General features: G+C 40.9%; 1 protein-coding gene across 1 annotated transcript in view; it reads right to left on the bottom strand.

Annotated features, from left to right (window-relative positions):
- Positions 1–18,239, bottom strand: part of auts2a (activator of transcription and developmental regulator AUTS2 a) — a 334,197-nt gene extending 315,958 nt beyond the window's left edge. Inside the window, exon 1 of the mRNA XM_088012298.1 lies at positions 16,684–18,239. Within this exon, the coding sequence (XP_087868424.1) occupies positions 16,684–16,971 (288 nt within the window). The 5' untranslated portion in view covers positions 16,972–18,239. The remainder of the gene's footprint in view (positions 1–16,683) is intronic.
- Between the last annotated feature and the right edge of the window lie 7,130 nt (positions 18,240–25,369).

The following is a 25,369-nucleotide window of genomic DNA, read 5'->3' as shown; positions in this document are numbered from 1 at the left end:
AGAAAACTAACCTATAACAATAATAGCTCACTTTCTAAGTTAACCAGAAGAAAAGTTATAGAAAAATCTGAAATTATATTGAATTTAATAAAGAGGCAGGCTCACAAATTTGCTTATAAAAATGTCTACAATCCAGCTTTTAGTTTATGTATTCATCTTCAGTGAGTTTAATAGATTAATTAAACTCACCTTGCCACCTAACCTGTCAGGCTTTGGGTTTGAAAATACGGGAAATGCCGCCTGGAGTGGGAGGAGAGGGCGAATGAACGAACATGGGGTGGAGGGGAGGAAATAGACCAGCGGACTGACGAACCGTTAGACCGGGGGACGAACACGGGGGGAAGCAATACGGGATATTTACGACACCTTCACTGGTCACACTCAGAAACTCATCTACCAGCCATGTACGATGCGCTCCGCCACCCGTTTCTTCAGACCGGGATATGAAATTTATTGTGCGGTTCGTCGGTAAAGCTACATTTACACGGTAAGCATCAGCTACTCAGCCGCCCGCCCTGTTCAGTCTATCCGCTCACCTCAGCGCTCTTCCTGCCGTTCGCTTTCAACCAGCAGCCCCGGAGGAGAAATGCTGCCGTACTCCAGGCATTCCCCAGTCATTTTAAGGATGCTTATTGGTTCCCCAAAAACGATAAAAAGTCGGGCATCATCATCAATCAATAAAATCCCCACGGGCCAATCTTGAAGATTGGACTTTATGCCGCTGAGACTTAGCTTTTGTCAACAACTCAGAGGCGGAAGTGAGAGCTCCGCGCAACGCAAATGAAGTCCCGGCCGGAACACGGTGCGCTAACTAATAAAACATCAATTAACGAAGCTTCGAGGCAGGTAAATTTTCCTCAAGGAATTTTAGTAATCGAGGTACTCGAATCATTCGAGGAATCGTTTCAGCCCTAGATTAGACAAATGTTAACATACACAATGTTGCGTACGCATTGGCGACAAATAGCCATTAATAAGCACTGAAGGCAGTTATAAACAAAATTAGTCATTTATGCCAAAATTACCAAGTCGAGACACTTCCTGATTATCAGGAAATGACAGTTTTTCAGTCTCGGTTACCGTTCATGAATACCTGCCTGGTGAGGTTTGGCAGGTGCTCAAACCACCAACTCACAATGCAAAGTAAAAGGGAGAATAAAGACATTTCAATTAAGTAATGTTTTATAGTACATTTTTCTAAGGTTATGATCAGGAGTGCATGAAGACCAGGTCCTCCCCCCCCCCTGCCAGTCAGTGGCTCTCCTGGATCTCCTTTAAGCCATCATCTACTGGTCTGTTGCTCCATCCCAGTCACCAGCCAGTCGTTTGGCAGCCGCATGCGTCACCATTCCTCTGCCTCCACCACTTTGATCTGGAGCTGCCTGGCAATCTGCAGTTCCTCTCCAACACCGTCCTAAATTCTTTGTACGATAATTATCATAAACGTTTTGGATCACTCACCAACACTCCTCCGCTCTCTGGCAGAAACAAAACCCAGTCCCTCGAGCTGCAAAGCTGTACCTCTTTGATCAAATCACCTCATTAGTTCCCCCCCCCCCCTCCTTTCTTGCTTAACAAAATCCATCTCTACAGGTTTGTAGTTAGTTCCTGCATCACAGTCTTTCTAAGTGTGATAGCTGCCCTGAACAGAGATTATTTAAAATTGGATTTTATGGTACCCTGTAATTTCATAAATCAGAGGATAATTTCTGAAGCTTGTCTTAGCATTCGAACCGACTTCGATGTTTAGACCGCTGAAGCACGTGTGGTGTGGATCATTCTATAACGGAAAAAGATACTTTAAGAAGATATCATTCACCAGTATTAGGGCTCTAGGAAATTATGCTGATCTGACAGATCAGTAGAAATAAGCTTTTTATATGCAAGCTGATGGCCAGCAGGCACCACTGCACTACAACACACAGTTTAATCCTAAAGAATGGAACAAACTAATAAGCAAATAGAATTACAATAAGTATTTAATGCAAAAACAGTAATCAAGATTATTATCTTGCTGGATGGTAGCTGACTCTTAGCAAAAATAAAAAATACAAATGGCATCAATTCAGGCTAAAAAAAAAAAAAAAACAAGAAAAGATACCCCTCACTTAAAAACCATCCACTTGACCCGATAATGACTGCTGGTGCTCCAGGACAAAGTCACTATTTTCAAATTCATTTTAATCAGCACACTTCATGTGGCGCTCTACAGCAGATGATGCAATGATGATGGGGAACAGATTGAATAGATATCAATGATTGCCCGAGGTTACCACAGAGACTCAATAATTTAGAAGCATTAGATTCCCAATCAGCAATGGATCTGACAAAGCAGGCTGGACCTGATTGTAGTACTTTATCAGATTTGTTTTTACCTACGGAGGTATTTTTCACATGCTAGACTGTTAAGAGTGGAGTTGAGTCTATAAGCAAAACACAAGTAGTCAAAGTTGTAAAGGATAATGAGGGCAGCCAAAAACACGCGTTGAGTGAGGAAAGCTGCCTTAAAGTTTTCATGTGCCATTACACACGAGGTATCTGCTGAAACAGATGTGACAGACTACTGTTTACTATACTAGCTAGCGCTAGCACCTTTAGCAGGAGCTAACACGATTAGCAGGAGCAAACATGAAACCAAAAGCAATTGGAGTATATTAAAGTAGTCCTTAAGGTGACAATGGTTCATATTTAAGTCTTTATAAGACACCATTGCAACACATTTCTGAAAATATTTAGATTCAGATGCTCACCATGAACAGCTTCAGCTAGAAACTAGCGCTCTCCGCAGCACTTCTAAGCAACAGCACAACAAACACTACGTTTTCCTCCATTTGGTCGTCCTCAGTTTTATTTCCCCTCGTCTCTTCTGCACTGGCTTCCGTTTCGACAGGCTCTGGTTCAAGTTTAAATGGCTAAACGTTACTCGATGCGCAAAACCTACAGTTCTGGCTGGAAGCAGCTAGCTTCGTTACACCTAGCATTCATCATATCTACTCAGATGTACGGTTTTCACATCTGAAAGAAATATTTCTCAAATAAAATATATTAGTATGTTAATATTACACAACTAGTCACGAATCCTTTCAGGGAATTCTTGAAAAAATATGTATTTTCGAAATTAGAATTAAATAATATGGACATTAGTATTTGGCATAATCCAAATATAACATTCCAGAAGGGGAAAAAAAACCACCATCTGTGAAGCATGGAGGTGGAAGTGTAATGGTTTGGACTCTATGATGGTGAGGATCAGCTCACCATCATAGAGTCCATCATAAATTCTAATATGCATCAAAAGTGGTTAAGGAAAACGTGTCTAAAACATGATAACACCAAATATCTCCACGGATGAAGAGACAACTATGAAATGGGAAGGCCGATTCAAAACCCAGATCTTGTCCAGATCTCAGACTGCTGTGACCATCTTAAAACTTTACTACCAGAGCAAAATATATATATTTGAGGGAAACTGTTATTTTCTGAGGCAATCTAAGTGTCTAATGCCAGCCAAATTGGCCATGATGGTTTCTCTAACCTTTAAAAGAGAAAGGTGGGAAGCAGGGCAATATCATTATGTATTATGCTCTGTCTGCACAGGGGCAATCAATGCTTCATTTCACAGGAGTCCTACTGGGGGAAAGGCCACTCAGAGGAGGAAAAGAGATGGGGATCGACCATCTTAAAAATACACAGACTCGAGGGCCGGGCTGAAGCTCGAGTCCCTGAGGGGGGAATCGCGATGATTATAGGCCTGCAGACACTGAAGAGCAGTTGACAAACAGCTGCAGGAGCCAGCAATATCAACAGAAAGCTCTCTTTTCTCAGAGCTGCATTTACAGGCCCATTTATCCAGCAGTGAAGGCCAGAAAGCTGTGCATCCACGGTAGACTATTCTGTCTAAAAGACAAAAGAAATGTGATTAGTGTCTGCAAGCAGTGTAGAGTAGACACACTGCATTGTGTGTGTGTGTGTTTTTTTTAATGCATCAATGAAATAGAGGAAAATAGTTAAAATATCTGGCTAATCACTGGAGTTTAGTACGTTCGATAGACTGACTGATGACCAGCCGGTCAAACTCCAAAAGTAATCTTTTTTGCCTGATCTGTGAACAAAGCACAAAGAACAGTAACACCCTTTAGTGTGGAAGTTGATAAAATGGTAGAAGTAGGCCATTTTTTTAACATAACTGAATGGTTGGTGGCTAATTGAAGCGGTAACTTTTGAAGAAGTGCCTGGACTAGCAGATACAGGAAAAGGTGAACAGATTCCACCAATTCGGTGCCGTTTCATTCATTTTGGCAGTCCAGTTCCATCAGTATATTTAAAGCTCTACTAACTGCAGGGTATAATGTGTTGAATATGTATTGTGTAATCTAATATTTACTTTGAGTTAATAATGGATCCACTTCACCTGCAGAGCTGAGTAATATGGACGGCTCTGAAAGAATGAGTCTGTCTCTGGCCCGAATAAATTAATATTGGCAGATCACAGTGAGGTTTTTCTTCTCCTCTCATCCCTGGATCTGAAATCAATATTTAGATGAACAGATGGTGCTTAGAAAACATATTTTCATCAGATTTTAAACATAAAAAAGAAGATTATTACATTTTTTTAAGGAATCCAGAAAGCATAAAACCACCTATTTAGAACATTATTGTTTCTAAATGGAAACTGAAATTGGCTAAAATTGGTACCGACAGATTAGAGGTTTACAAAATCAAACACTCTATATGAGTCACAATAATCTCTGGCTGGATATGGCCGTAAGCGATTAATCCCCTAAATATTTATTCTTTGTTTCAGCAAAGACAGTGATCAAATAAAATCTAGCATTTCTTGTGTCGGTGTTAACAGACTTAATCTAAGTCAGTTGGTTGTTGTGAAGCAACAGAAAATGTCACTTTGACCAAGCTTACAATAACACTCAGAGCTATATTGAGCTGTTGTCAAAGTATTCGAGCAAACAACTAATATAAAATATGACATTTTCCACCGTCATATTTCTGCTTTGCAGGTCGACTGTAAACATGCAAACATTTGAGAACAGCCGAAAACTTCCGCACAGAGAGAGCTGGTTGTTACATCTTTGGTCAGACATCTGCACCAGATACTCTATTCCAACCTCTCCACTGCGGGTTTTAGCGACACTTTTGTTTAAATATACCAGCACACGTGCTTGCGAGTGAAGCAGGAGTCATTTCCTCTCAGAATGAAGTCGTTTGGTAACGTTGCACATCTAAGCAAATGCAGACGGGGAGAGAGACAAAAAAAAAAAAAAGATGACACGTTTTTCATTTTCTCTTGTTGCCAACAATCACCTTGCTGTGTGGATTATCTACACAAGAAGATTCTAGTCTTAACTGTAAAAAAAAAAAAGACAAACCATTTATTTTTTTTTGTGTGGGGTGGGGGGGGGAATGCCAGAGAACAGCCATACAGAGAAATACTCCAAGTACTCAACGACTAGCGAGCTTCAAAATCCAGTGGATCTACCAGGCAGAGTCTTAAACATCACTAACACAGTCAGTCTATTTAATTGGGAGCCTTGGGTTGTTCAAGCATGTGCTGCGGGGTAACTAGACAAACAGGAGAAAACAGAGCAGACTATTGTGGAAAAACATAATGGCTTATCATTGGGTCTGCTTGCTGAGCGATAAGACCCATATGGTAGCCTGTGGGCTGCTTCCTCTCACTGCCTCTACTCCACGGCCGATACCTTGCTATTAACTGGCAAAACTAAATCCATCGTAAGACCCGGCTTTGCTAGAGAGAGTGTGGTAATTCAAGCAAGGGAAAATGTGTGTGTGTCCTTCACATAACACACACCATGAGAAGTGCTAAATCAACAAAGATCCTGCTGGCATTTACATAAGAGCACCTTTTGATCCGCCGTGCGAACCTCCCATTTACAAAACACACTTAATGAAACACACAACCGACAGAGTCGAGTCTCAAAAAAAAAACAAAAAAAAACGGAGCATGCTCAAGCTCCAAAGCAAAGAAAGCCATACCAGATTGTTCATAACAACAAATTCAGCTTAAAATAACTTCTACTAATTGTCCCCTTTGTGGATCCAACACCTCGACCCTAACAGAGGGCTGAGATGCCTTGTAATCCCCGAGGCTTTGTTGATATTGGGGGTATGAAATGTCACCCCAATGGAGAGAGAGGAAGGAGCTCTGGTATATGAGGTACACCAATTAGATAGAATTAGACCTGACTAGTTGTTAAATAACCGCTGGAGATAGGCACCAGCACGTCGCGACTCCACAGGGAACAAAAGTGTTGGATCATCGATGGGTGGATAGAGGAGGTGTCTTGTGGAAAAGGCGGACCGTCACTTTGACTTGACTGAAGCGACAGCTATACGTTTATTTTCCTCAAGTCTTCACACAAAGCAGCAGCTTCCAAAATGGCAACCCATGCATTACCTCACCATATAAACTTTCACATCTTGCCTTGTCAATTCAAATTGGCCCATCACGTCAAACAAGAATAACTCCCATATAAATGATCACAAAATCCTTCAGCAAACACACACACCAAGTTATTCCACACTTCTATTACTTTGAGGCTTTACACATGCGCAAGCAATCAAATCTCTCTCATTCCTACTTCTATGAAAGAGTGCCACTTAAATTAGGCATCCCCTTTATCAGCAACACAAGATGTCGCGCTCAAATGACGATGTACACCCAAACATTCTCTGGTACACTGGTGCACAATGGCGTGTTTAGAACACATTATTTAACTTTCAAGTAGTTAAGGAAGAATTTAGTGCTTCCAAAACACTGAACACAACTTGGACTGCGAGCACATTCCTTCCAACTGTGCGATTGCTCCGAGGGGGGAGAGATGCTGAGCAGGTTTGGGGAAACTGACAAGCTTCCAGCTGAAAAGCCTCGGTGTCGGGAGTTCTCCTCGAGGGCCTGGTGGTTGTCTGTGGTTATGCTATATGGTGATCAGGAACAGAGTCCTAATGCTTTACCGGCCCCGATCGGTGACTGGATGGTCGGAAGACGCAAGTCCAACGCATTTCCGATCAGCAGCTGCATCGTGAATTAGAACTGCCAGGTTCTGCTGACAGCAACACTGTGTGAGTTACACAGTGTTGCTGTTTGTCACCAATTCCTCTCTCTCTCTCTCCCTCGCACTATAACCCACACTGTGTGCAATGCTGCCTCTGGTTCTGATATAAATTATTACCATAAAGTTAATGAACCATCACAGAAAGGTTCCTTATGGCTCCTGTATAGTTATAATAAATGAATAAATAGTTTATCAGTCTCACACAAAGCAGCAAATTAAAGCTTTTTTCCCCCCAAAATGTGTCCAATTTTGAAGCTGTTGAAGGAAGTCAAAAGATCTCATCATATGGCACAGATTTTGTTTGCGTCTTGTAAACAGAAAATGGAAAAATATCTTACTTCTTGTCCGTCGGGTTTTATTTCTGGACCCCTCCGCCCAATGACCTGGAGAATTTTATTTTATATAGTTTGTTTTCAGTTCTGTTGTCAGACAGCTCTGTACCCTGGGCTGTTTTTGTTTTTTATTTAAGAAATCACTGTTCTAACATTTTATTGTTGAGACGGTTAAATATTACATTTATCCAGAGGGCAGCAAAGAATAGTTCTGTTGTTGTTTGAGGCTCTTACAGAGAATCCGTTTGTCCGTTGTCTGTAACTGCAGCATCACAGCAGTGGAGGGTGGGATGGTTGCCCATTTCCAACAGTTATTGGATGAAAGGCAGTAAACTCCATGCATAAAGACCCCAAACTGGGATTTGAACCCAGAACCTGAAATGCCTGATCAGTGCATCTCCGTGAAGAACAACACGGGGAAAAAAAGCAGCTTTAGTTTCAATGTTCCTTATGGATGTATATTCAAAGTGAAGCAGTTCTGCAAACCTATGCTACAGTGATTCATGTGTATCACCAACTTTCTAGTTAAATAAAAAAAACATGAAAAAATAAATTTGGACTTCTTTTGGGAAATGGTTTAACCTCTTATCTAAAGTCCAGAAAGCTCACCTGTCACATATTCTAATAAAAAATACCTAAAGAAAATATAAAACATTGACTAGAAGTGACTCAAAGTGTGATGTGTTGCCACAAGTCTACAAGGATCATGGCGGAGAAACTGTATCACTACGGGATGTGCAGTTAAGCAATGAAGTAAAAAAAAAAAAAAAGGAGGAAAAATATGTCTCAAAATGTTTAACAATGGGAGAAATTAATCAAGAAAAAGCCGAGTTCGACACCAGGCACGGCTCTTCAGGGATACCACTTCACATTCAGCCTTGACAAATATTCATCCGTTTGCAAGAACCTGCCAAAAGAAAGTCAGAGATTAAATATGAAATAAAATGCCCTGGACTCGATGACTGCTATTGGCATTCAAACTAGACGAATTAATTTCTTAACTGAGGTTAAAATATCCAAATCTGCACAGACGGGTTGTAATGGTACATGCATTTGTATTGAAAATGTCAATATGTATGGGAACCGAGCGGAAAATGATCCTGTGCAACATTTCTGTACGTAACTGAAGCGCAGAACCAAAAACTTTCAAAGCAGCATCAAAATAAAGTAGAGAGGATTCGCCCTTTTCATTTTATTCTGCTATTTTAGAACATTACAATTTTATTCTTCTACAGGGACGGAGAGAGGGAGCTTGACCGAACCAGATCTTTATGTTGGTAAATTTCAATAGCAATAAGGTACAGTAGTATTTGTGGAGGTTAGCATCTGCAGCCATTTATGAATAGTGAACATCCGCAAATTCGTAAGACTCCCTCTAAAAACGATTAAAACTGCCCATTTTGTGCTGTAGTTCATGCTGAAAACCATTTTGATGCTATTGCAGAAGCTAATATTTAGTCTTCTTTAGGGCTGTTGTAAACGAATATTTTAGTAATCGAGTAATCTATCGATTATTCTTACGATTAATCGAGTAATCGGATAAAAAAAATAATAATAAAATGAAATATTGGTAAATCTGGCATAATACCGGTGTTACTATCAGATATCAATATCAGTCCAATTTTTCATATTTGAGCATCCCTAACAGTTGCTTTTTTGTAGTTTAGAAAACTAACCTGTAACGATAATAGCTCACTTTCTAAGTTAACCAGAAGAAAAGTTATAGAAAAATCTGAAATTATATTGAATTTAATAACAAAGAGGCAGGCTCACAAATATGCTTATAAAAAATGTCTACAATCCAGCTTTTAGTTTATGTATTCATCTTCAGTGAGTTTAATAGATTAATTAAACTCACCTTGCCACCTAACCTGTCACGCTTTGGGTTTGAAAATACGGGAAATGCCGCCTGGAGTGGGAGGAGAGGGCGAATGAACGAACATGGGGTGGAGGGGAGGAAATAGACCAGCGGACTGACGAACCGTTAGACCGGGGGACGAACACGGGGGGAAGCAATACGGGATATTTACGACACCTTCACTGGTCACACTCAGAAACTCATCTACCAGCCATGTACGATGCGCTCCGCCACCCGTTTCTTCAGACCGGGATATGAAATTTATTGTGCGGTTCGTCGGTAAAGCTACATTTACACGGTAAGCATCAGCTACTCAGCCGCCCGCCCTGTTCAGTCTATCCGCTCACCTCAGCGCTCTTCCCGCCGTTCGCTTTCAACCAGCAGCCCCGGAGGAGAAATGCTGCCGTACTCCAGGCATTCCCCCAGTCATTTTAAGGATGCTTATTGGTTCCCCAAAAAACGATAAAAAGTCGGGCATTATCAATCCCCACGGGCCAATCTTGAAGATTGGACTTTATGCCGCTGAGACTTAGCTTTTGTCAACAACTCAGAGGCGGAAGTGAGAGCTCCGCGCAACGCAAATGAAGTCCCGGCCGGAACACGGTGCGCTAACTAATAAAACATCAATTAACGAAGCTTCGAGGCAGGTAAATTTTCCTCAAGGAATTTTAGTAATCGAGGTACTCGAATCATTCGAGGAATCGTTTCAGCCCTAGTCTTCTTTGTCTTATTTTTATATTGTTAAACTTCATATTTTGTGGCAAAAAAAAAGTCTTGTGATTCAATAGAACATTTTGGCACTTGAATAAAGTGTTTTTTTAGTCATTTGACGTCGGTTTATCTCTGAAATGGAAACAATTTTTCACATCACACAAGTCGCATGATCAACAACCAGCTGTTGCCACTGGCGCAAACCATGAAGAAGAAGGCCACAAGATGATGGCACGCCATGTTTTTTGTAATCGCGTTTCTTATTTAATGAATACAACGCGATTGACAAACTTTTACGCACATTTGCAATGGAGACGCAGCTCGTGACCACACATAACCAGCATATTCAATGTTCTGATTCTGTTTTCTGATAAAAACATGGGAACTAGACTCTGACATCCAGAACATAATGAATTTATCTTGTGCAACGCGCGAGTTAAGATCACGTTTTAAAGAGAATCAGGGTTGTTGTTTTTCTAGCAGCAGCTTCATTAACAAGTGTCTCACTTAAATGTAAAGACTACAAATTTTAATGAAGGGCAACATGTAGAGAAAGTTTTTTAGCTACTGTACATTAAAAACTACACAAGGTCACATAAAACGCCTGATGAGCAGGCAGCGCTGAGGAAAATGGGACAACATGTTCACTAATTACAAAACCAGACCGTGCCAATTAGGCAACAAAGTGGCGCTTGAAATAATTTCCCCTTTTAAAACGTAGTGTTTGTTTGTGTCTGTTCTACTTAAAGTCAGTTTATTTTAGCAGAGCCATAAAGCAACAGGACATTTCTTTGTCTTGTGTTTCATCTGCTCATATAGGACTAAGCTCCATCACGTGGAATACATACATCCCCCGCATTTGAGCCAACAAAGTTCTCCTCAATCAGCTGAGTAACATCGTGGTACACCATCAGCCAAAGAGATCCAATGCACAGACAGAATGCTGAATGTACAGAGTTTATAAAGAACCCCCCGAGTCAGCTTATTTCCCAATAAAAGACATCCTGAGCCTGTTAAACTGCTGCACACCAAGAGGGAACAGCACCAGAGCACGTCGATCTGCTTCATCGAGGGGTTATGACGTTTTTACGGCCAGGAAGCACAGCGATACGTTTGTTTCTTTGAGGCCGTATAAAAATTTACTGCAAAGCCGTTACTGGAATTAAAAAGGAACACGCACAAACAAATTATCCGTCTTTACTGAACACACAAATCTCTAGAAGGGGGAAAAATGCACAGGCCAAAAGAGTGGATCTATTAAGCGGACACAAATATCTATCAAGGCAGCATGGTCCAACAGCAACTGTCTTATAAAACCAGCTCCATGAGCAAGTTCTTCTCCAACCTGCTTTGCTTTGTGAAGCAAAGCTTAAAGTGTCTCTTTCTCTGAATTGTCCAGTGTTTTTTTTTTTTTTTTTTTGTATTCTGCCGATGCATTTGATTTACCATTAGCTTGTTTCTTGCTATGCATTATTAATCGGTGTGTTTCTCACTGCCTGTCCTTAGAACCTCCACTCAGCAGACTTCTGGGGCTGTGCCAGACAAATCAATTGTTTCAAAAAAGCTGGCATGCTGACAGGATCATCCCATGAACAGCACAGAGCAGAAAATGCCACATTATTAAATGGAAACCAATCGTCCGTACAGAGCTGTGTGAGGGCAACGCTCTTTATTTACCCGACACCGATTTCCGCTCTACTTTCAGGTCTGACATGGGGACTCTGACTTAGATTGATTCCATTTTTTTTCTTTTAGGAATGCAGACATAAAAATGTGCCATCTTCTTTGGTCAAGTTCTTAGATTATAATCTAACTGAAAATCCAAGGATAACAGACTTATCTCCATCAATCCATCAAAGCCCTTGTCACTGACCTTTATGGTTTTGCTAAACTCAAAAATGCATCATAGTACATCCACAATGTTGGGACTTCTTCGTTTTGATGTATTTAATGAAAAGCAGAAAAACAAAATCCAGTTTTTCAACATTTAAAGTGCAGATCATGCGGATTGTAGCAAGATCTTGTCATGCAAGAGACAACGCGATATTTCTCATGGAGGCGACCGCTATCTCGCGAGTACTAGCTTAGGTTACAATTTTCCTGGTGTAATTGTAAAGAAGCTACTCTTGTACATTGAACAGGGTACGTTCAACTACATCACAATCACAGCGTTCGCTTTCAGTTTCAACTGGGGAATGTTGTACGAACCGTCCTGTGGCCTGAAGAGTTTCAAGAAATCAGAAATACAAAGATATCATGTTTGCTTGTGCCAAAATCTATAAAAGATGCAGAATAAAGACTTTTAGCAACATAAATTTGATCTTTTAATTTTCCTCTACAAGAATTATTACAATCTTGTCCCGTCTTGTTTTCGTGAACGCCACATGGCGTTTCGTCTCGTCTTGTAGGTTTCATGTATCGCTACACCCCTAATGATCCCCAGTCACAGGAAATCAACAGAAAATTGATCACTTGGTCTCTCCATAATGGATTGGTGGATCTCTAACTGGTGTATTGTCCCTTTTAACTCTCAGTGTGAAGAGCCAATCAGGTATAGCAAGTTATCAATTAATTTCATATCTTGAATCATCAAATCCCCCCCCCCCACACACACACACACACACACACTCAACATAACCTCAGTAATTCCCACCTTATTTCAGGTGGAATCCCTCGTAATTCCACCGTCTGTGTGCGTCCGTAAGACAGATTGGTGTGAAACTGGATTTCAGAGCTAATAATTGTTTGGGGCAGCAGACATTAGATCGAAGCTGGAAGGTAAATAGAATACACCAAATCCTGGCAGCGTGTCAGCGGAAGGAAAACAAAAATGTCAAGAACGGAAAAATACAAGCGGAGGATTTTCACATTTCTCTTCCTTCAGACACAATTTTTAATGATCTATTTCATTGATTTTTTTGTCAGCGTAGACAGTATTCAGATATGAAATCTTTATTCCCCCTCAAAAATTTCTCTTTTCTTTTGGTTCTATTTCAATCAGATTTCTTTGTCTTGCGGAGTAAATGCAATTCAAACAGTTTAGAGTAGCGAGCTAAAATCCAAATATTTGAGCCCGTCTCTAAGAACACTTTGAGCTGCCAATTTTAATAGGCAAATGTACCTCAATATGGATTAATACAGAGGAGTGGAAATCTCTCTCAGCTGATCACACACACCAGGGAGCTACAAATGCTCAAATAAGCTGCTACTAAGGTGTTTTCTTGATGAAAATGTTTCTGCAAAAGAATTACAAAAAGACACCCGTCGCTGTGCCCTGTTTTTGATCTCAGTTGAAAGATTAAATTGTCCATTAACCCATAGTCAACATTTTTCTGTATTTCATGTATTTTGTGTATGAATACCAGATCCTGACTTTTCTTCAACGTTTTAGTTACTTCTACAAAGGTTTTATTTAAATGGCCTTCATCATTACTTTATGTTGAGCAAAAATAATCTCTTTTTCCACAAATGATGTTCTTGTGCTCTTCAGAAATGCAGCGATTCACTGATCCTTTAGAGTTATGATCAAAAAGCAGGTTGTTTAGATGGTTGTGGAAAAGATCGTTTTCCCCTAGTGTAGGGCTTTTGAAATAATCCATAGCTCATTTATTACTACTCATCTTCAAGTGATGAATGATGTGATAAACTCAGAATAAATGAACACAGTGGGAATTAGAAGCTGAAGAAATTTTATCTACAAGAAGTTTTGTTTTCTACTCTCTATACGGCGTGGATGACATGAACGTGAAGTTTTATCCTGTTATTTTGCGGTACTATGGTGATAACGATAAAAGTGACAATTAAAAACTATTTGTGATTTTCACGTAAGTGTGATTTGTATCACTAAGTTGCTCACAGTAACTGCATTTAATCATATTATGGAATTAATTGGAATTTATTGTGACAACAATAAATCAAAGTTCTTGTCATGATAAAAAATGTATCACAATAAATGATAAACGATACAATAAATGCCCAGACTTACTCTCTATTCAAATTTAAGCATAGTTCTTGGGGGGGAGGGGGGAGTGATTTTTTTTTTCTCATTTGCAGTCTAATGAGACATTGGACTAGTCGAATCACCTGATGTGATTTCGGTCCAGGATGGGAGCTTCTTTATTCAGAAGCTGCCAACTCCTAGCAGACCATTCTCAACAATTGTGGCTTTAACCAGTTCTTCCTCAGTCACTCTTGGCCAGATCCATCTCTATTTTGCAGATCCACACTTGCACATCACTCCATTCAAGTACACCACAGAGCACTAATTTTACACTTCATGTTAGAAACTTTCATTTTAACCTTAACTTGATTAAATGGGTCTCTTGTACATGGTGTATCTCCCGGGTTATTATGGACCTCTGAGCCGGGTCGCATTGACACCGTTTGCTGTTTCTCTTGGCTCCATTTTCTGCAGCAGAGAGAGGTTCAAGCTGAAGTAGGTAGAGAGAATGATGATAACAGACGGCCAGGATGACTACCTCACATTGTAGTCACAAGTGCTGATGGTCCGTCTACTTATGTAACACAAGAAACAAAAGCTATATAGTCTTCGTGCTAAGTATGTATACAAAAAAAAATCTGAGGCATAATCATAATATACTGCTTAGAATAGTGAAACTGTAAAAAACTCAGACGGTATCAGTATCTAAAAATAAACTAAAGGAACCTTTTCAACTGAAGAACAAATCAGTAGACGCGGTACGACCACCTGGTGCCCCTTCAAGCGTAAGATTAGGGCAAGATGTCAAGGTTTCTGGGACAACATCCAGTTACACATTATGTTACTCTGAATTTAATACAATCTAATGAGAGCTCTCAGACTCCAACACATGGTCACAGACACACACCGGTACAGTTCAATTGGCTTCTTTTTGCAACCAAATTTCCCTTTAACAAAACACGGGACATAACCACATGAACAAGTTCATCAACCATCCCTCCTTTATGTCTGTTTAGTTTCAGTGATCCTGAACATGTTACCAAGTAACCATTGGTTTTGTCTTTTTCTTTCTGTAACAAGTCACTTGCTAAACTAAGGACCTACTTCAAAAACCCATGTGGCTCATGCTAGTCTAACCTGCAGACTGAAGGCGTCTGGTTCAACGTCTGTTCATCTGAATTTTTAAAGAAGTAATTAGGGTCTAACACTACGGAAACAGAAAGAAATCACTTGTAAACAATTTAAAGGCTTCCCAGCTTATTTGCTTTCTTTTTGTGCTTATTTTAGTAAAAGAACCAAAGCCCTTGAGCAACCTGTCTAACACCTCGCCTGTGGTGGCGCTGCACTAAGAACCACTGAAGAAAACGATAAAAATAAAACCTCTGAACAAGACACTGAGAGCAACTTCCTTCTTCACAAAACCTAAACAAAAATGGAGTGCTGTTAGATTTTACAGTTGTAGGACTGCTCTTTTGCCTTTAGCATATGTGCTGAGCAAACACTCAACGCTGGGCTAAATTTGAGCGGAGGACAAGCGTTATCCCAAGAGATGCGCATTTGTTCTAGTTGTATTTACCCAGAATGCCCTGTGCCATGGTCCACTTCCTGCTTTTGAAGTGATCTCCAGTCCTCTTGGTATTGACGTATGCATTCAAACCGCATCAGAGTTCACCTCAACCGAGTCTAGATCTAGGTTTGTAGGCGGAACTGAGTTAGATGTTTTTGGTCTACATCAGAGTTTGATTACACATTCACAGCTCCACAATCAAACCAGACTTTCTCGTCAAACAAACTAGAGTACGATTAAAGCGGACTAAACAGGGCTGGTGTGAATGCACTCCAAGCGTCTACCAGTAAACATGTCCCCATAAAAATCTGCATAATTAATCTAGAAATAGCTAAATAGCTACATTAGGCTAATCTTTGATTTTTGTTTTTTTAATCAAAAAAATCAGAATCAGTCATAATTTTCAAAAACATCGTATCATCCAAGAAAAGAATTACTGGTACTATCACAACAAAAACTGACACACAGAGGGCTAAAAATACTATCCCTCCTCTACAGGCCCCAGAGATAATTTCCCTGTGCAGTGAGCAGATTAACAAGTCTGACATATATGATGGCATCATAGTTTATCACCAAAACAACCGATGAAAATATCTTGTACAATTTTCAGATTCCACATCCAAAGAAACACTCAAGGTGCTCTAGTGGCTTTTGGAGTCCCGGTGTCTTAATAAAACATTGCTGCCTTGGCCATCACATATTTATAGTAGAAAAATGTAACAGTTGTGCTTTACAAGTCATAATTCAGACCTCTGGAACACAGCCTTGGCTGCGTTTGGATATCGAGGAAAATGGATAGCCAGCATAAAATAAATCACTCCCTCTCAGAATAAATTGTCGTAGTGTGGATCAAATTGCTTTTTCTCTTCGAAGTGCACAAAGACTCACTGCTGCCATAGCTGCACAGCTCCTTATCAGCTGGAGAAGTTGTGAAAGCATACCCAGAGCAGTACATTCAGCAACAATAGCAGCCCCTTTTTTGTGACACAGATAGTAATCTCTGGCTACAGCAGAGCATTTACAGCAACATCTGCTCAGGACCAGCTCGCAGAGCAGCCAAATATGCAGAGAGAAGCCAACACGCTGGGACTTCCAAGTGCGCAGGCAAACCTTATCTTGAAAATTAAAGGGTCTTAGGTTCAATTTAAAGGCAAACATTTTTTTTTTAAAAATCAGTGACTCACCTCTAGAGCCTCAAGGGTGACAAAGCCTGTGATGGAGAAGCCATCAATGATGTCCTCCTCGGCCGAAGTAGACTCCTTTCGCTTTCTCCGCGGAGGTCGAGGCCGGGACGAGGAGGGCTCCCGTTCCGCCTCCCGCTCGGAGTCGGAGGAGAGACGAAACACCGAGCCTTTGACGTGGTTGCTCCTTATCCTGTTCGGTCTCCTCTCCCGATCCCTCTCCGACCTCGACTTCCTCTTTTTCCGCTGGTTGCTAGATCGAGGTCCGTCCACGTCCTTCATGGCGAACATCCAAGTGAAAACCCACCGCCCCAGAAAGACTCAAACCCTTGAGTGAAAAGCCTCTGGAGGAGAACTTCCACAGTATCCTAGAAGGTGTTGTCAGTCGGTTAGATCCAAGGCAAATGGGTAATATCCAAGAGATAAAGGCTTTTAGAGGAAATTCCAAACTGCATTAAGTCACTCAATCAAGCTGGGTTCCACTTGAAGATTCCCAAAGGCAGTCCATCAAATCCATCATGCCATCACCAAGCTCCCAATTCCACCAGAGGAGGGCCTCTTCAAGTTAAAGCAAATGTCTGTTCAGTGAACTTATCCCTCCAGAGTACGGTGAACAGGTGCTGCCACATTTTTCTTCCCCGACTGACGCCTCTGGCCTAGGGACGGCAACCTCACACCTGCAAAAATCAAGACAGAAAAAAGTGAGAGAGAGAGCATGCATTTGCACATGTTCACTCTGCAAAAGGTCAACAATGCATTTAGTTAACAAGTCACTGTTGTAGAGGGTGCTGCATGCTACTGTGCACAACTCAGTATGAATGTTTTATGAGGACAGCTAGAATCACATCTGGTGAGTAAACTCTGGGTTCGTACACAACCAGGCCTTTGAGCTCGGAATAGAGATTGTAACTGTCCGCAACCTTCACCAAACTGGATGCTAAACTGTTGCCTCTTTCACGGAACATCCCGCTTTATCTACAAACAAAGATGAGATGGAAGCTGCCTCTGGTCATTCATAAATCACTAATCAGCCCATCGATATCCTGCACACACACACACACGTTTTCAAAGACCAAGCCGGCAGAACAAAAGGAAGCATGGAGCGGTACTCGGTAGAGTCAGGAGAGTAGCTGTCTGCGAGTCAGAAGGTTGGGGGTTTGATTCTTGCGTTCCCCACCACATGTACATGTCTTCTTGAAAGGGATGGCATTTAAAGGCAACAATTTGGTGTATGAAGGTTTGAAAGATTGGCTTGGTGGTGTGAGTTACTAGAACTTTTAGTTTCCGTTTGGGATTCACTTTTAAGATTTACTGAATCGACTAAGCTAGCAAAGTTGGATCTTACTTGAAGTCTCAGATGCGCAGCAGCCACGGGTTGACTTTAACCCGTCAATGACTTTTTAACTTTTCAAAAAGAAAACATACCAAGACTACATCTAGGCTCCAAGCATTTTGTGAAAGAGGCTTGTGTTTCTGATGAGGAACATTCTTGAAAAAGAAAAGAGTTTAGATGCTCTTCCACAGGTGTGAAATGCTACGGAGGAGCATTAGTGATTTAGGAAGACTAATGGCTTCAAAACTGCTAAAAATATCCCTACGATTAAAAACCTTTTTAATTAAAACACTAAATAAAGCACTGTGTGACTGTGAGCTCTCTCCTGCTCTGTGGACCACACAAAAACCGAGCACTGCTCCCTCCCCAACCTGTTGCTGCTGAATGCTAGTGAGATGGCCACACGTTTGGCGGCCGAAAGATTAATTTGGTCCTGGAATATGTGAAAAAATTAACAAGCAGCACCAGTCACTCTAAGTAAAATAAAGCTGCTAAAAATTGCTATTGGAAAGCTGCAAGCCGCATGTCCGTTAAGACGCCTGACTGCAGACTCATTACCTGATGGGACAGGTTGATTAATTAACCAACATAGCATCCTATACAAGTATACTGGCAGAGGTTCCTAAATTAGATGCAGAACTAGAACATTTGGAGTTACATTTTGTGCGTAATTCATTATTTGGATCAGTGTTGGGTTTCGTGCCATGAAGGCTTTGAAGCTTCCAAAGAGATGTAAGCTTTTTAGTATCAAATGAAAACCTCAAGAATCAATAATTAGCCCAAATTGTCTTAATTTTAGGTGATCCGTGATTGGATCGGCTGATATGAGAAACCAATAATATCCACCGATCTCATCTACTTGTGAAACAACAGTCACCCCACTGTTGCCAAATTAGCAATTTAGCTATTTTTCAGACAGGAAAATCGTAATCGGCTAAAATCGGAATCAGCCAGTCAGGTATTTTTAAAGATTGGTGATCGGTGCACCTCCACCCCAAACATTAACGTATCAGCAGTTTGAAATCACATCTGCATTGGTGTCGACCAAAAACCATAACAAAATATACATAGCACACACTGAATGAACACTTTTGCTCTATTTCTGTCATCTAGCAAAGAAAAAAGAAAACTATCAAAGAGAAAGGAAATCCAGACAAATGCCACGACTCTTTAGTGATGTCATTCTGCACTGAACCACACCACTCACCAGTGCATACCTCCACTGTGTGACACTGAAGGCATTTGGATGCTTTATGAGATTACTCTGCAACATTCAACAGCTTGCAGGCCTATTTTGCATCCATCTCAAGAATTTAGCCAACAGGGTAGTAACAAATACGCAGAAAATCATTCTGACATTGTCCTATAACAAACCACCGGCGACTTAACGCATCCAAAAAAATAACAATTTTGACCCATTACATCACTCAGACATAAAGCAGCATAAGATAAGTTAAACCACAAACTTAAAGCTTTTTCTGAGGAGTCCCTCAAAGCAATAGGTTCGAACAAAGAGGAGACACGTCTTTCTGCATCACCAGACAAACCAGAACTGATTTGTCTCAGTCAACCATCATTCCCAACTTTACATGACAGCCAGTGTGTCCAAGGAGACAATGCAATGGAGCTCATCTGGAATTCTGCAGCACATGCACACACTCTGCTACACCCTGCAAAGTGGAAAATGTTCAGCTTTAACATTAAAGAAAAACAAAAATCCAAAACAAAGGCACATCCAGTAAGCCACCATGCAAGCGTTTAAAGATGCAGGGATCATTTCAGGACACAGTTCATGCAGTTATGCCAATCCGAAGGAGGGAAAAAAAACAACAGAAAAGACAAAACACCTTTACTGTAACGTCACCGTTTGCTTTTTGTCTTTTTTTTTTTAACTCTGCATTTAACCCTGAAGCCTCGTGCCGACACTCATCTGGTGACACGCGCACACTGCACACACAGCTCCCGTGCCATTCCTTATTTGAAACAAACTGTGTTCCAGCACTCTCCCTGGCTTTTCCTCCTCAGTGGAGACTCTTTGCCTCGTCTTCGCTCACAGTCCCTTTTTGTCCGCCTGTGCTGTCAGTACAGATCTCTGGCTCTGGAACACAGTCCAGCCACAGCAGCGGCAGCAGCAGCGGACTGGCACTGCCTCCTGCTCCGGCTCGCGCTCTCCCCCTCTCTCTCTCTCTCTTTCCCTCTTCAAGCCTCATTTTCCACTATAAGAACACACAACAAAAGCAAGCCTCTTTTTTTTTTTCTTTTTTTCTTTAAGAGCTCCAAGACACGTCATGCAAAACCAAGAAATGCAAACCCTTGCGAGTGAGGAAGGGACCGTCCGGACAAGTTGAAGGCCTCTTGGTCAGAAGAGGAGGGGGAGGAAAAAAATAGATAACGCACAAGAAGGTTTGGAGCTGGCGAAATAAATCCCCGCAAAGGAAAACCATAGGGCGCCTCCTCCTCCTCTCCCCAGATCCGAGCTTCAGGATCCCGGAGAAGGGAGACCGGGGCGCAGTGATACCGGCGATGCCGCAGTGCCGCTTTACAGGCTGAGCGCTTCCTCCTCGGCGCAAATAGTGCTGCCTCTGGACACACGTCGGGTCATTATTTAGAGGAGAACGCCGACAACACCGTGTACCTGGCGGCACAGTCAGAGTTTCTAATGAGATGTAGTAGATGCAAGGCTGCATAGCGTCGGAGAAATGCGCACTTGCCGTCTCTATCTGTCAAAAATGAAAAATAAGTACAGAAGTAATTGTGAATAAAACAATAAAGGTTTGTACTGATGTGCATGAAAATAATTAATTTTGCTATTCTAGAATGGTAGTATTTCTTTTACAATTACTTTGTGAACCTCTCTTAGCCTTCTATGTATATAAAGCTGCGTTTTATTTTCATCAAAACAACCGAATGGGAGAAAAAAAGTCTGTGCAACACGTGTAGATCGTCCTACATCCCGTTCATAATATCACTGTGGTATTGAGAAATTCATGTAGCTGCACCAATCCACTGGTGAGAAACCAGACTCAACTTCTTTTCCAGTGAGGAGTAATGACTAATGATCAACTGGTTAAATCAAAGAATTAAAATCTGACATTTTCCCCCTATTTATTAAAGCTGGTAGAACAAAGAACTTTATATACATCAAATAACAGCATGTAGGCTCTACAAAGAGTTGGTTTAATGCATAACTTGGCCATGCTTATTTTTCCTGCAAATATGCAATTTCAAAATGTTCAAAGCTCTTTAATGTTATTCATGTTCATAAAAATCCAAAAAATAATGCAACTCACCTGATGTGAATCTGTGAATTTTATATAATTTACAGTGGTTGGAAAGTGGTTACAAAAAAATAAAATAAAAATCTTTTTTTTTTTTTTTTTTTTTTGGTTTTCCAAAATTTGGGATCTTGGGATACCGCCCCTGTAAGCTTTTATAAAGTCTGACCCAGCCAATAAGTGTCAAAAGTATGCAAAAAGCAGTAGGTTAAGCTGTTTCAAATGCAGAACAACCAGATTCCACAACACCGTCATCCCTCAAACCATAAGTGTCATGGTGTGTTGTTTTAAAGTGGACCCAAATGCAGAAAGGCAGCTAGTAGAAGAAGGATGTTTATTAAAAATTATGAACAACAACAACAAAACTTGCAAAAATCACAGGGAACACAGGGAGCCAGAGCAGAACAAAAAACAATAATCCAGGTGGAAAAAGCCAGCAGGGACGCCAGTGAAGAAACAGGAAAAATAGCAGAGTGTACTGAGAGTAACTGAGAATGAGTTGCATATATATACTGGGGAACAAGGAGCAGATGGGGTAGGGCTAGAAATGGGGAGGGAGAAAAAGTGGCATGGAGGGCGAGGAAGAGAACACAAGGAAATAAATCTAACCCTCAAGAATAACGAGACCTAAGAAACATGATTAAACTAAAGTAACAAAGAATAACAAGACACAAGAAATAAACATAAACTAGAATCACAAAGGAAGGACTGAGCTAGTAAAGTAAAAACAAGTCTGGTCTAATAAAAAAAAAGAGACACTAAAGAACACAGAATAAGCAAACCTCATAAAAACTCAGGACCCGAACAATAAGACTACTAAACTCCCATAAAGGTTTTTATTGTGCAAATTTATATTCAGACTTTTTATTATTGTTTCTTTATTATTATCACTGGACCCTTGCAATGAGATGCTGCTCAATACGTACATTTCAAAGGTACAGTCGAACAACAATAAAGTCTGTCCGTGTCTGTGTTGTAGCTCTCTGACTTGCAGTGGACAGATGCTGCCAGTTTGTAGAAAAGTCAAGAAGAGCTGCGGAAAACCAGCGGGCTGGTTCGATGAACGCCGTCTCTCTTAGCTGACTAAAACCACCGAGTGAGCAAACAGGCACCTTGCAGGAGTTGAAGATGACATCATGCTCCTGCTTCAATAAACCCCCTGTCATCTGGACAAAGCAGGCAGCACCATAGGGAATATGTTTCTTTATTATTATTATTTCTCCAGTGCATTTAACACAATTCAACCCGATTCACTTTGTCAGAAACTCCGTAACACACAGGAGGAGGCCTCAACATTCGCCTGGATCAGTCACTACCAACCAGAACAAATGTTTTGGAGAGTGAAGAGTCACGTGTCTAACCAGTTGGAGTACCACAGGGGAGTGTACTCGCCCCATTTCTGTTTTTTTTTTTTACTTTGCACACGTCACACTTCCAGCGCAAAACGACGTGGAAACAATCACATCTTGAATGCGAATGAGACAAATGATGCTTTTGCGGATCATAGGAGAAGCAGGAATATGTCGAAGAATGTTTACATCACCACAGAAGAAGCGGCGGCAAGGGGGGAGAATCGATACGTTGGTGCCGCCTGCACAACAGACCAGAATGGAGATGAAGCAGCTAAATTGACGGGGCAGAGCTGTCATTTATTTCTGTCTCACCTACTTGTGGCAGCGTAGGTCTTTTAGCATTTTCAGCAATGTGTCACAGACTTTTTTTTTTTCCAGTAGAAGGCTTCAAAACTGAAAGTGCTCGCAGTTTCTTTTTAACACAATTTCTTAAGCTCTAGAAATCACATAGAGATTTCTTGTAATTCAGATGATCTTGTAATTCAGTTACCTATTTCAAGGTATCTCTAGCCCAGTTTCTCTCCTGTATGCATTCTAGTCCTTAAAATCGGAATCTGTCAAAACTGGAATCGGCACACCGGATTTGAAATTGGCAATATATGCTTGGAAAACGGCTGATGGATGCATCTTTCTGACATTGCCGACACATGGCTGGGGAATTTCTCTGTAGGATTAATACTGCAGTTGAGTTGTCAGCTCATGATTTGTGCGATGAAAGCACCCCTAAGCTTCTTGCTGCAGGGACACCTGGGGCCAGCTAACTTCATCACCTCGTGTAACAAACGCCGACAGAAGTCTGATCTCAGGGAAATGCGGCGGTAAATAATGTATCACAATAGCACAATAAGCACCAAAATTCTTTCAGAGAGGCTCCTTTCAGCATTTAAAGGAAGCGTTTACCTCGGAGGGATGGTTTTCTCTGTTGCATTCTTGCGGGCTGACTGGGAATATTTAACCGATAGGTAACACGGTTGTTGGAAAGTAAAGGGTCTTTGACTGATTTACAGTTTGTGAGTTGTTGTATTGATGTTGCAGTTGATGTTGTATTGATGTTGCCCTTGAGAGAATGAGAGAGACAAACATGATTATGGAAGAGAGCGGTTATTTAAAATCCATAAAATGCATCGTTTGCTCGGAACCAATCCATATTCCCACTTTACCCCGGTTTCTTTAAAGAGGTTACTTTGATTAGGGTTGTTGTTTTTCACTATCAATGATACGGAGTAACTGTTTACTTAATATTATTGGTTTTTCTATATTTGATCTATAAAGAAATAAAAGAACACTCTGAGTTAATCAGGTTTTGGACTGTGACAGAATATGCCTGGTGTCTTTTTTCTTCGTAATATTTTAACACTTTTGTTCATACAACAACCTTGAATTAAACATAATTACACCAGCAGATTAAAATGATAGAAAAAATTGTAAATCCCAGAATGACGAGCTGCAAAATATTCACTTAAGCTCTGATGACTCTTGATTCTTGCATGAATCCCTTCACACTCACTAACGTGGGAAGAAAATCCGATAGATTAGACAGATAATCGATTGGCTCTTCATTTGGTACAAAAACAGCATTGCTGTAGCTCTGTTGTATGCGTTTATTAATCAAGTTTAACACAATTTCTCTGCATTATTATTACTTCATTGAATCTTTAATTGTGTTAAAGATTCAATGAAGGGTAGAGCAGTCCAGTTGGGGTCCAAGCATTCTAAATGTGTACGATTTTGAACTAGAGGCGACTTTAAAAGCACTGAAATATTGTTCATGTGGGGTATTTTGTTGTAGATTATGATTATTTTTTGTATGTGTGAGGTGGCACAGATTTCTCTTTTGTTCTTTGTGCTGTAACTAATCTAAAATTAATAAATAATAATAATAATAAAAAAACACTGAAACAGCGCTACGATTTATCATCGAATTATATGCCTCAATTCTCACGCCAACTTCGTTGTCGTCAGCCACTTTTGTTGGTGTGCAAAAACATTTCTTGTGCTGTGCTTACACGGTGCAGACCACAAGAGGCGCTCATTCTCACTGACTGGACACAAGAATACGTAGTAATAGTGAACTTATTCAGGGAGGAAATTACAGATTACTTGGTTGTTTGTTCACGTCTTCTGCTAACATTGCCTAACATTGTAAACACATCTCTGAATTTGCTTTGATAATAAAAAAAAATCGGGGAAAATCTGTGAGTTATATATTCCGTAGTAAATACGAGGTGTTACATATCTCATGAACAGGTGTTTTATTAAAAACACCTGTTTTTGTGCACCGAGAATCCAGTGAATTCTCAGCCCAGTTTTTTAAATAGGGGCCAAGTGGTGCAGCTCAGAGCTTTGCTTAAACTGCCTCAGTCTGCTGTGCTTGGTGCAGCGGTGAGTCCGCCCGCCCGCCCATCCGTAAGAATAATGCCAAGTGATACACATGCACTTGACCCTGTCTGATCTTCTGGGAAGAGTGTCCTTGTGACAAAGTGGTGTGGCGGGGACCAGGCGACAGAGAGGCAGCTAATTCTTAGCTCCCCCTAGACTCAGCTCATTTGTGGGGAAGACAAATGTGCTGCTCTTCCCCCCCCCCCCCCCCCCCCGTCTGCCTTGCTATAATCAGCTTTAATTACACCTTTGCCTAAACTTCGTCTGCCTCCACAGCTCCTCTAACTGCCACACAACTATCTCCATCCAGGGGATTGAAGTCTGTACAGATGGAATTTTTACAGTTTGAA

This window comes from Poecilia mexicana, unplaced genomic scaffold (genome assembly GCF_051168715.1).
Source record: "Poecilia mexicana isolate PSO_F unplaced genomic scaffold, ASM5116871v1 scaffold_14, whole genome shotgun sequence".
Taxonomy (NCBI): domain Eukaryota; kingdom Metazoa; phylum Chordata; class Actinopteri; order Cyprinodontiformes; family Poeciliidae; genus Poecilia; species Poecilia mexicana.
Note: the sequence above shows the minus strand (reverse complement) of the source record. Positions and strands in the feature narration are given on the sequence as shown.